General features: G+C 41.1%; 1 protein-coding gene across 12 annotated transcripts in view; it reads right to left on the bottom strand.

Moving 5' to 3' along the window:
- BOD1L1 (biorientation of chromosomes in cell division 1 like 1) overlaps window positions 1-12,211 on the bottom strand; it is a 59,601-nt gene that overhangs the window by 25,085 nt on the left and 22,305 nt on the right. For 11 of the 12 annotated variants that reach the window (XR_004182845.1, XM_031664712.1, XM_031664713.1 and 8 more), the window contains 3 exons: window positions 4,887-11,022; window positions 3,068-3,132; window positions 1,828-1,912 (listed from right to left, as the gene is read on the bottom strand). Coding sequence is in view for 10 of the 12 variants with exons in the window: in XM_031664712.1 (XP_031520572.1) it covers window positions 1,828-1,912; window positions 3,068-3,132; window positions 4,887-11,022 (6,286 nt within the window). In the remaining 2 variants the exon portion in view is untranslated. The remainder of the gene's footprint in view (window positions 1-1,827; window positions 1,913-3,067; window positions 3,133-4,886; window positions 11,023-12,211) is intronic. The other variant, XR_002521939.2, reaches the window with a different exon arrangement.

Below are 12,211 nucleotides of genomic sequence, written 5' to 3'. Positions count from 1 at the left end.
TTTAAAGAGCCAATCCAACTACAGTAGACATTACAGTTGCCTTCCTGGCATCTTTCCCAAGAGCCCAGACTGTGGTCTGGAATACCAAGTAGATCCAGGAACACAGCACCTGACTTAAGTCAACTAGTAAGCTACATTCCTCTGGTCACAGTAATTAGCTTACAACCAAAATCACCCTGACTGTTTATTCCACTTGACTTGCATGGACATTTTAACATTGTGGAAAAAAATGGGGGACCGGCTTAAATTTGGTCACATACTCTATAGTTCCTAGTACTTAAAAAAAATATTGTGGGAATCAGAAGAAAATACGCAATCATGTTTGCAATACAAATTAGAAATAATTCCTCACTGTCACAGTTCTTCTCATTTCCATTTCCCTAAGCCAGTATGGTCCAGCCTCTCTGGGGAATTCCTGAGGCTTTCCGTCAAGGAATTCACAAGGGCCAAACTAACATTATTTGTTTTACAGACTCATGAGTGCTCAGTGGAATTTTCCACAGGCCAAGATGTACCCATAATTATTTGAAAAGGCTACTAAAACCCAACCATCGGCTGGGTGCGGTGGCTCACGCCTGTAATCCCAGCAGTTTGGGAGGCCAAGGCGGGTGGATCACAAGGTCAGGAGATCGAGACCCATCCTGGCCAATATGGTGAAACCCCGTCTCTGCTAAAAATACAAAAATTAGCTGGGCATGGTGGTGTGTGCCTGTAATCCCAGCTACTCAGGAGGCTGAGGCAGGAGAATAGCTTGAACCAGAGAGTCGGAGGTTGCAGTGAGCCGAGATTGCGCCACTGTACTCCAACCTGGCAACAGAGTGAGACTCCGTCTCAAACAAAACAAAACAAAAAACAAAACAAAACAAAACAAAACTAAAACAAAACAAAACAAAAACAAAAACCCAACCATCTATCTGTAATGTTGGATTTTCTTCATTTACTTTAACCAAAACAATAAATAGCAACAGGACTGAATGTGAAAACAGATATGAGAAACTGCTGTTTTTTATTAAGTCAGACCTAAAGGGATTTGCAAAAATGCAAAACAAGGTCACTTTTATCACTTAATTGTGTTGTTTTGGAAAATCTAGCTATTTTTCATGAAAATAGAGTTGTTAACTTATAATGAGTTAATTACATTGAATTAATAGTGACTTAATATTTACTTTTCTCAATTTTAATTGCCTATTTGGCAAATGTCAACAGGTATAAGCCATATAACAAAATCTCTTTGGGGTTGTCGCTAATTTTTCAGTAAGTTTTGGTCCTTGAGACCAAAACATTTAAGAGCTCCTGCCTTTATCCTTTCTGATACTGAGGCTCTCCCTTAAAATCTGTAGTCCACAATGAAGAATGTTGCACAGAGAGACTGAGAAGAGGTTATATAAGCTGAGAGTAGTTTCTGTGCAGCCACTGGGGCAAAAGCCTGAGCAAGAGACAAGAGCAAATGGTGTAAAGTGGGTCCTTAGGCTCAGACTAGCCTTTTGGAAGTGAGCTGCAATAGTGTCTGGAGACAGGTAGGGGTATGGAGAAACACTGCTGGGATAGAGCAAGTGTTTGCTCCAAAACAACTTTCATTTTGCATTATTATTTGGAGGTAATCAGATTTAAACAATTACCCTACGTAATGTTGATTGACATTTCATGAGGAAAAGTGTATGTTAAAAATAAGATAGTAAAGAATTCTCCCTAATCTATTTTAAAAAGTGAGAGGCAAATTAATATAGACTGTATGTTATTATGCATCAACTATTGATTTTTAGAAAGGTAAAACCACATGCAAGGCAAAAACAAAAACAATGTCGACAACCACTCTAAGGAGCTCACCTGTTCCACTTGGCTTTCCCCCACACAGACTTTCTGGTGGTGCCAGAATTTCACGATTTTTCTCTTCCTCTGAAGGCACATAAGCCTAAAAAATCCAAAGCACCGTAAAAATAAGTTAACTGGGGTTTTAACAAGAAGACTAACCTCAAGTGAATTAAACAAAAAACCCTAGCATCCTGAAACAATATAAAAGCCTACTTTTAAGAGTACACAACACTTAAATACATCAAACTTTAAAAACCAAGCAAGTAAAAAAATCAATTTAATTTTGTATTTCATCCATCAATGGGTCTTCTATTGCTTTAAAGGTAAAACCCCCAACTCAGCACACCACACAGGACTCTTCCTGATGGGCTCCCACTGCCTTCCAGGCTTAAGTCTCACCACAGCTCACCGTGAACCACTGCAGTGCCTGAGACACACCACGTGCCCTCCTGTCTCTGGGTCTAGAACACAACATTCTCTTTGCTTGGAAGGCTCTTTCTTTCTCTTCTGGGAAATTTCCACTCTACTTTCAAAATTCTATTTCAGTGTCCTCCTTGCAAGCCCTCCTGTCTGCCTGCCCCTTGCTCCTATTGGGCAAGTTGTGTTTCCTCTGTGGTGTTCATAACCCCCATGTTCACTGCCGTCTTGTCACATATACTTGGATGGTGCCTTGAGATCAGGCTAGAAAGAGGATATGGAGACTAAATTGTGTAAGCACCAAAGCCATGCTTAAAAAAAAAAAAAAAAAAAAAGCAGATTTTATTCTAAGCATGATGGGAAGCCACCACAAATTTTAAGCAGAGCTATGACAGGGCCTAAGTTATGTTTCTAAAGACTACCTGCAGTGTGAAACACACTGGAGGAGGGCTGGAGCAAAATAAGCCTAATGGAGAGGCTACTGAAGTAGTGGCTTAGCCTAAGGTGGTGACTGTAGAAACAGAAATAGATGGACTCATGTTATATTTTGGAAATGGAACCTGTAAGAAATGGCGATAAATCAAATGTGGGATGACGGAGAAACCTATGGTGACTCTTGTGTTTCTGGCTTGAGTAAATGGAACTGATGATGGCACTATTTACTAAGATTACTGAGGTTCTTAACTTTCTCCCCCACAGGATATGACAATAACACAACTAAGTGTCATAAGTACAATGAGAACAGGAGCTATATATCACATAAGTATAAATACGTGTATATGTGATGAAACAGTATTTAATCACTTACAGTTCAGCACAGCTGAATTATAAGCCATACCTCCATTTTCAAGTTGGCTTTCAGTTCCAATCCTCCCAAAACATTCAATGGAGACTCTTCATTGCCTAATAAAATTCAAGCCATTTAGTACAATTTAAGAATTTGCTTGCAAAATACATCCGGGGTCAAAAGTAATGGAATGTGGTTATCTGACATGCCGTGCCACCTTCCTTTTCTGGTTTATTTTGCTGTCAGTAGAAAATGACCAAAAGGAATATGTTGTATAAAAAGAATCTGGATGAAAGGCAGGGATTACTTGCTCATTTTGGGTGAGTGAAATTCTTGTTTGCACAGTAAGATAACTGCCCAGAAAGAATGACAAAAGTATTATCTGTGGAGACATCTTCATTTCCAAGTATTTTTCTGCAGCGATCTCCATCAATTTTGTCCTTAAAAATATTCTGAGTCACTAAGGTCTATTCTCAGTAAAGGTGATTTATTAACAGATTCACTTTACTTGCTTCACATTGAACACAAATATTGAACACAAAGTTAAACTGTGAGGTAGACAAAAAGAAAATAAAATTTTGTCAGGTGGAGAGATTCTACTCTGGTCTTGCCTCTTTCCTATATCCTTCTGTAGATTGTGTAGAAGCTTCTGTAGAAACCCTTCTATTTTCACTTCTTCAGGAAAAAAAGAGGGATGAGTAATTGTAGCAATGATTGAGTCATAAAAACTTCTGAAGCATTCAATTTACTCTAGGCTAAATTCAACAGAAACTTGTAAAGTTACTTGTTCCAACCCTTGGAGCATTTCTTAAACTCTCCTAAGTCTCTGTAATGAACAAGACTAAATCTATTGGCCTCAGTTTCCTGAGACTGGGTTAGCTGATGGCTAAGGTCTGTTTCAGTTAAAAGTCCAGGATGCTACAATTTATACAGTCAGAGTGGAAAAGAATTCCTCTGCCCCTTCAAGTCCAGCGCATAAGGACCCTTTGGTTCTTACAGCATCCTGTGCTTAATACCATTCTAGGCAATTGTCACGCTTTAAAGTGTCACTGTCCACTTAAAGTATCTGAAGTTGGATGGTGTAAGGCATGACTGATATAATATCCTTGAAAGTCATTAACTATTTCTAACAGACCAGCACTGTCCAAAATCTATCAGCAGGGAAAAATGTTTCCTTTCACTTTCAAATATATTCTAAACTAGAAACTCATTTCACCTGAAAAATAGGCTCAGTTAAAAAGAATAATGTGCTCCCTTGATTCAAAGGAACCAGCAGACTGAACAAATACGTACTGCAAACCTCTAATCAGATGAGGGTTGGAATCATGTTTGCCTTTGTATTGTGATCCCATCTTATTATCCCCATTTTATACAAGAAATGGAGGCTCGGAAGCTTTTTTTCTTCTAAAAGTCACCCGAGGACCATCAACGCTATTTAAATTTTCTGACCGTATTTCCTCATTTGTAAAATGAGGGTGGTAAAAAATATATATATTGCTTTCATTGGGTTGTGGTAGGGTACTCTTCCTTTTGATTGACAAGAAACCTGTAGGTCAAAGAGGTTTAGTAAGTTGCAGCAGTCATGTAAATAACATGTGGACTTCCCATGCCTCAGCCTCCTGCTTTTTCTCTCCCCACACATGAGAAATGGGCCAAAGGTTTTAAACTTTTAAACACAAGTACCTTTTAGAGAAGTTTGACCTTCAAGTTTGATGAGTTATTTTGCAACATTATGATATGAGAAAAAAATTTATAGATATTTCATCTTTCTGGAACCAAAACCATCTTTTGGAAGACTGTCCTAAACGCACTCTGTTGTACAATCATCCTTGTAAAATGTTAAAATTTGCAATTAGGTACAGATTCTCACCTATGTCACACACATTTTCTTCAGAAGACACAGTAACCATTACATCTCCTTCCTCAGGGAATGATTTCCTTGTGCTGTTACCATCTCCTGTTTTCTCAGCAGATGCTTGATCAGTCCATTTGCCACTATAATCACTCCTTACAGTCAAGTCCTGCTCACATTTAGGAGCTAACAGAGCTACACTGTAGGTAGCTGGAAGGATCATTGTGTGGGAAGGAGCAATTTTTGATTGTTGGCCAGTAATACATTTGGTGGTACCAGTTTTCAAGCTGTCTTCAGGCCCCTGTTGCTCAGGAGGAAGAAAGGAATGCTCAGCCGCTGTGCCTTGGACAGGTGGCATGTCATCAGCTTTTATAGCACCGGTATTTACTGCTGCCAAATAGTGAACACTGACAGAGGGATCCTTAACCATCTGCCCAGACGTCTGTTCTGGTCCTCTCAGGTGGGCAGGTGAGTTAGCATTCCCCTCTAAGCCCCTTCCTGCTGAATAACTTGCTGTGCTACTGCCCCCTGCTGTCCCTGTCTCTGGGCTCTTATCTTCTTTCTGAAGGGAGTTCAACAATACATTCTTCTCTTCTGCATTTATGAGGTGTGAAGTGCTCTCTTGCTCTCCTCTTCCTACAAATGGTCCTACTTCGGGGCACTCCTTGCCATACTTCTCTTCCTTTTCTGCACAAACAGCACTTGGATGGCCTTGCCCTGCAGAGGGTTTGTGGACTGATGGCAAGTTGTGCCCCTCCTCAGTGCTCACGGTCAACACGGGACCTGGTTCTTTGCCTTCCCTGACTGGCCCAGGACACCGACAGTTATTCTCAGCAATTAGGCTGGGCATGGGGACCTTGTGCTTGCTCACTTCTGTGGCTGACAGGTCACCATTTCCTTCTGGGTTGTCTGCAGTCAGCTGGTTCTCTTCATGTCTGTCGATGCTGGCAGAAATTGACACACATTCTGCTGTGCTGGTGGAGATGATGGCAGCATCGCTCAAGTCTTCCACTCTTGTGATGGTCAGCCGATCTTCATCCTGGAGGACAGCACCAATCATGACTGCTTCACACCCTTCAGAGGTGCTTGTGGAAATCATGGCAGTGTCACCCATCTCCTCTGCTGGTGTGACTGAGGCATGGCCTTCCTCCTGAGGGACAGCACTGGACACTGGGCCCTCACAGTCTTCCACCGAGCTCGTGGAGATGATGGCACTCCCGTCTTTTTCTTCCATGACTGTACCAGCTCGCTCATTTTCACTTTCAACGAGTACACCGGAAACAGAAGCCTCACATTCTTCTGCTATGCTAGTGGAAATGAGAGCACATTCATCCTTCTCCTCCTTGCTGGTTGAGGCAAGAGGACTTTCAGCTTCTGGGGATGCACTGGGCATAGGCCCCTCAAAGTCAGCGGTGCTTATCAAGACTGGACCTGTAGCCCTTTCTTCCACTGCTGCAGCAACTGGCTGGAGACTTTCAGCACACTTGATGGTTGTTGCACTGGAGATAGGCACTTCAAATTCTTCCCCTATGCTTGTGGAAATCATGGCACACTCATCTTTCTCTTCATTTCTACTGACAGTGAGTTGGCTGTTATCTCCTGAGACTGCACTGGGCATGGGGGCTTCAAATTCTTCTGTGTTTACTCTGGTACCTTCCATGTTTTCTTCAGTTCTCAGAGCATTTGAGTGACCTCCTTCCACATCTGTAATTGCGCTTACCTGAGGGGTGTAATCATTTGTGGTACTGGTGGAAATCATTAAGCCTTTGCGTTGATCTTTACCCCCAGCTAAGCTATTCTGGTTGGTAATATCATCACTGGCTGTAGTTGCCATGAGACCATCACACTCTTCATTTTCTACAGAGGTGATGATGTCCTCATCTTCTTTTTCACTTGGTGATGTGTGGGCAACTTCACATTCTGGGACTTCACCAGATATAAGAATATCGTAACTACCCCCCACCAGGCCAGTGGAAATAGTGGTATCTTCAACTTTTTCGAGCTGACTGTCACTTTGATCAGATGCAGCACTAGTCATAGGACCCTCACAACCTCCTGGAACTGGTGTCACTTCATCCTTTCCTGAGACTGCACTGGTCACACTGCTTTCTACAATCCCTTTTGCACTGGAGCAGATATCTGTGTCTTTACTTTCTTTCTCTGTGCCACTCATGCTGTCAACATTATTTTCATTTGCATTCATGATGGCAGCTCCAGCCTCAGCTTCCACATGCTCTACCACAGTACCAATCTGACTGTCCCCTTCTGCACTTTCACAAATCAATACCCCTTCACTTTCTTCTCCTAACCCTGTACAAGTTGAAGCATGCCCAATTTCATTTCCTCTTCCAGTACTAGTCACAACACCCTCCCCTTCCTCGTCTTCCTCTTTTGCGCCTGTGCTAGTCACAATGCCTTCATCATCACAAGGACCAGCAGCAACTAATGGTACATTAGTGCCTTCTTTGGCTACTGTGCTGTCCATCGCACTCTCTCCATTTTCTTCTGATTCAGAACTTATAGCAAAACCTTCACTGCTATCTTCTGAACCTGTGCAACTTGCTGGCCCCTCTCCATCTTCTGTTATTCCCGTGCTGGTGACTGCACTCTCACCTTCTGTACCATCATTCACAGAACCATCTCCTTCTTGACTGGCACTTGTTCCTGGTGGTGCATCATTATCTCCCAGGGCAACACCTGCACCTGTAACCATGCGTTCCTCCCGGGGCCCTGCTCTGGTTACTGAGCAGATCACAAAGTTATCACTTCTGCCTTCTGCTCCTGTACATGTCACAGTGCCCTCTGTTTCTTTTTTGGGACCCATTCTCATATTTCCCTGGGAGCCATCCACCTCTTCACTGCTTATAGATCCTGCTCTTATTTCTGTCCCAGCACTTGTAACTGCTCCATCACTTTCAACTTCACTAATAAAAGTAATAGTTCCTTCAACTATTTCTGAGTCTCTACTTGAAGAACCATCACATTTTTCTTCAGAGCCTGCACTGGTTACAGCATCATCCTTTTCCTCTGTCACAACGCTATTTACATTGGCTTCGATTTTAACTGCATGTACAGCCAGCAGGTCTGCTGCTCTGTCCTCAGATTCAGCCACAGCACATTCCCCACTTTCCCCTTCCTTAGTGCTTGTGAGGAAGGTTTCACTTTCAGCAAATCCTTCTGTGACAACAGCCCCGCCTTCTTCAGCTGCAGCAAAAACAGTGCATTCACTGGCTTCTGCACCAACATGAAGAGGATTATTTCTGGAATGTGTTCCCATAATGAGGCCTTCATCTGCCTCAATGCTGGTGCAGGGTAAAGCCACCTCACTCTCTCTTGTTTCTGAAGAAGTAGTTGTGGCAGGCCCAGCCTTCACTGGACTTAAGGTGACATCTTTGTCCTTCCCTTCAGTACTAGTGGCAACAGAAGTCTTTTCTGCTCTCCCAGGCCCAGTTGCCACATCCTCAGTTTGTCCATTCCTTTGGTGCAAAACAGAGGGTGCAGAGCCACTTCCAGCACTGGTGTCTACCTCACTGTTTTCATTCCTTCTTTCAACATCAATTGATATGTCTTTCACTTTACCTGGGCCTCTTTTATGCTTAAGTTTGACAGGTTCAGCATATTTTTCTGTACTCATGCCTACAACATGATCAACAGCAATGCCATCCTTCTTGCCATTCTCTACTGTTGCTTTAACTGTCTGCTTTAAATTGGGCTCTGCATTTAAGTCACTTTCTTTCTTGGCCATGTCCACTAAACCACCTTCTTTGGTAACATTCTCATTTTCCACAATCATGCCCGTTAACTTGCTTGCAAGAGGCATGATTACCTTTCCTTGTTTACCATCCAATAAAGTAGCCTGGTGACCTTCCGGAATGTGTCTTTTGCTAGCAATGCTTGCTTTTGCTGGTGTATCTACTGTGAAACCTTCACCACCTTCTTTGCTGTCACTTGTCTTAAGGACTTCTGATTCCCTAACAGTGAGACTTTGATTAGAGAGAGCAGAGTGATCTACAGGGGAGGTGCTGGCTGTGCCACCTTCTAAAACAGTTCTTTTGTCAAACACAGGAACTACATCTGGATCATAAGATTCCCTCAGAGGCACAACAGTCACTAAACTTAAGGATGGAGAGGAGTCTAAATTTGTGGAATGTTCAAGAGCAGCATCTCCTTGAGCAACATGTTCTTCAGCAGCTGTGTTTTTCAAATTCTTCTGTACCCTATCATTTTCTGATGGGGCACTCAGTAACATTCTATGAACAGTTTCACAATCTATATTCACTTCATTAGTTCCTCTATGAATGGGTTCTTTCTCCCCAGGGTTGAGTTTGGACACAGCACTTTGGATATGCATTTTCTTGGTCAGGGTGCTTCTATGGTCGGTATGCTTTTCAGAATTACTATTAACTCCTGTTCCACGGCCTGGCTTATAAGCTGGAGCTGTTGTTTTTGAATCTGCTGTGCAAGTTCTCAATTCGTCCTTTAGAACTGTGGCAGAAGTTTTTTGTTTCATATTTTCAGAGTCAATGTCTTGCTGAGAATTATTATTGCGGCTGTCTTGGGTTTTAGATACTTCAAACACATTTTCAACACCTGGCTCAAAATCAATTTCCATTGGCTCTTGTTCAGGGATCAATGTCGTATCACCACTCTTTTTTGGTCTCTGAAGGGAAGAACCGCTGGGAGTGCTCAAAGTGTTTGTTGCTAGCTTTTCTTCTCCTTTAGTCATTTCTTGTGACAAGCTTCCTCTCCGATTTTCACACAATCTTCTACTTAATTTCTTTTCCATGAGTGAACTATTACCTCTGGCCTTTTCATGATTACTGTCAATTTCTTTACCATCCTTGTCATCTGCCTTATTTTCTTCCTTCTTTTTTATGTCTTTACTACTATGTTTCAAGCTTCTGCTTTTGTGGCCATCTGACAACTTTCTCTCAAGCCTAGTGGAAGTGGAGTCTTTATCACTCTTATATTTCTCCTTTGCTAATGGTAACTTGGTTCTGTGACTAGAATCCTTCTGTGTACTATGTGCTGAAGAAGAAGCAGCCTCTAATGCAGGTTCAACACCAGTTTCTTCAAAAGGTTTGTCTTCAACTTTAGACTTTCGCTGTTTTTCTGAGTCATTTTCTTCTGTGTTCTTCTCCTTGTCTGGTTTTGGAGTGGTTGCCTGTTTTGTGACACCTTCTTGTAATTCTGTTTCTCCAACTTTTAACTGTTTGCCTTGACTTTTTGATTTAGACTTCAACATAAGTTTCTCTTCTAACAAGCTCTTTGTTCGTCGTTTCTCCTTGTGAACAAACTCTTCTGGTTTCAAATTACTATCCATGTTAGTGGAGTCCATATCACATTTATCTTCCGAATAACTTTCACTTCTTCTCTGTAATGCGATACCATGTTGCTTGGAACCCAGAGAATCTTTCTGAATTTTAGAATCACTTGACCTTCTTGATTTGTGCTCTGCCTTAGTTTTTTCGGCTGACAAGCGTCTCTCTTTTTTGTTGTTTTCTTTACGAACATTCTCATCTGTTTTTATAATATATTCAGAAACTGGCTTTCCATCTTTGCCTAATACTGATAATTTCCTTTCATTCCTATGTTTACTTTTTCGTTCGGCTTTATCATCTGAAGAAAGCTTTGTTTGTTGACTTTGCTTTTGAATATTTTCCTCTACCTTTAAACCTTTCTCAGAAGAGTGAAGCTCAGTCTCATCACCTGTTTTATGCATACAATCACCTTTATATTTATGTTTCACAGGCAATTTGTCTTCCGATGGAGTTTTCTCTCTTTCAGGCTTCTCCTTGGAGGATTTCACCTCTTTCTTAAGTAGGCTTTTCAAATGTGGTGTTTCAGAATCATCTTTCTTTAGATGTTTTTCATTTTTAGGTACGCTTTTCTGTTTCTGGGGCTCTTCGGTGCAAATTTCTGCACGTTCTACTTGCCTTTTTGCATCTCTTGTGTCAGTCTCTTCCTGTGCCCCCTCCATGATAATAGGGGTAGATGTCCGTCTTTTATGTTCTCTTTCTACTCTGGATTCATTTTTGTTTTCATCAACTACATGCAAAGACTCTGAAAGTCTCCGGGCAGGTTTACTTGGTTCACTTTTTGCATGAACATGCTTCAGCTCTTTTGAAGAAGACATTTTTTCCTTTTCACAATGCTGAAAGAAAACAAAGATTAAAATATGAGAACTACCAAAATCAATTTTTAGATTCAAATGTAACATTTGGGTGCACTTAATATGTTGAGTGCTGTCACATATGTAACATCTCACTTAATTCTTGCAAGCAGCCTGTGTAGGTGTCAAAAACTCACCTGATTTTAAAAAATAGATATTATTAACTTGATTTTAAAAAGCTAAATTCCTCAAAGAACTAACAGGAGTTTACAACAACCACATTTCACAATAAAAAAACTAATTCTAAATAATATGAACACAATTTTATGAGATTATTTCTCATAGAGATTTATCACAAAATAAAGTTAAATACTTAAAAATATGCCATTAAACCATCAGGAAATTGAAGCTCAGCATAATTCTATAACTTGACACTCAGGCCTCAAGTAGGTGTGTTAGAAATGAGTTTAGATTATTTCATTCCATGTCTAGTACTCCTTCCAGTATACCACAGGCACTGATTTGTCTATGAATTCTTCAATTCTGAATCACTAGAGCTCACTAATGCTCAGTACTCAATAATAAATACAAGCTAAATAAATGACAGTCCAATGTCCTTTACAGTCAAAAACATAATACATGAAGGCAATTTAAAATTGAAATACACTGAAATATAGATTTCCTATAGTTTGATTTAGAAACCTGAAATATGTATGGAAACCTCATGAATTTAGGCTACTTGTACAACATTCTATACACGAAGCTTCAAATGTATGCAATAACTCATAGTAACCATATCATATATAACATATGCATATGTTTATGTATTCAAAAAAGATACTGAGACAAGAGCATCTAAACCTTCCTCCTGGCCCTGTGGTTTGGCCCTAAGTAGGTGATTAATATTAATGAGGGGATGTTGACTAAATCTACTTCAATAAAGACCCACTGACTACTTGCTATAATTATTCTTATGCAAATAATGGGCCAAAGTTCTTAGACAGACCTTTGTGCCTCTAGGTCAGTTTAACACTGCATCTCCTTAAATGTCAACACAGGCCGGGCGCTGTGGCTCAAGCCTGTAATCCCAGCACTTTGGGAGGCCGAGGCGGGCGGATCACAAGGTCAGGAGATCGAGACCATCCTGGCTAACATGGTGAAACCCCATCTCTACTAAAAATACAAAAAACTAGCCGGGCGTGGTGGCGGGCGCCTGTAGTCCCAGCTACTC

This window comes from Papio anubis, chromosome 3 (assembly GCF_008728515.1).
Source record: "Papio anubis isolate 15944 chromosome 3, Panubis1.0, whole genome shotgun sequence".
Classification (NCBI taxonomy): Eukaryota; Metazoa; Chordata; class Mammalia; order Primates; family Cercopithecidae; genus Papio; species Papio anubis.
This window is presented reverse-complemented; position numbering and strand designations above follow the sequence as displayed.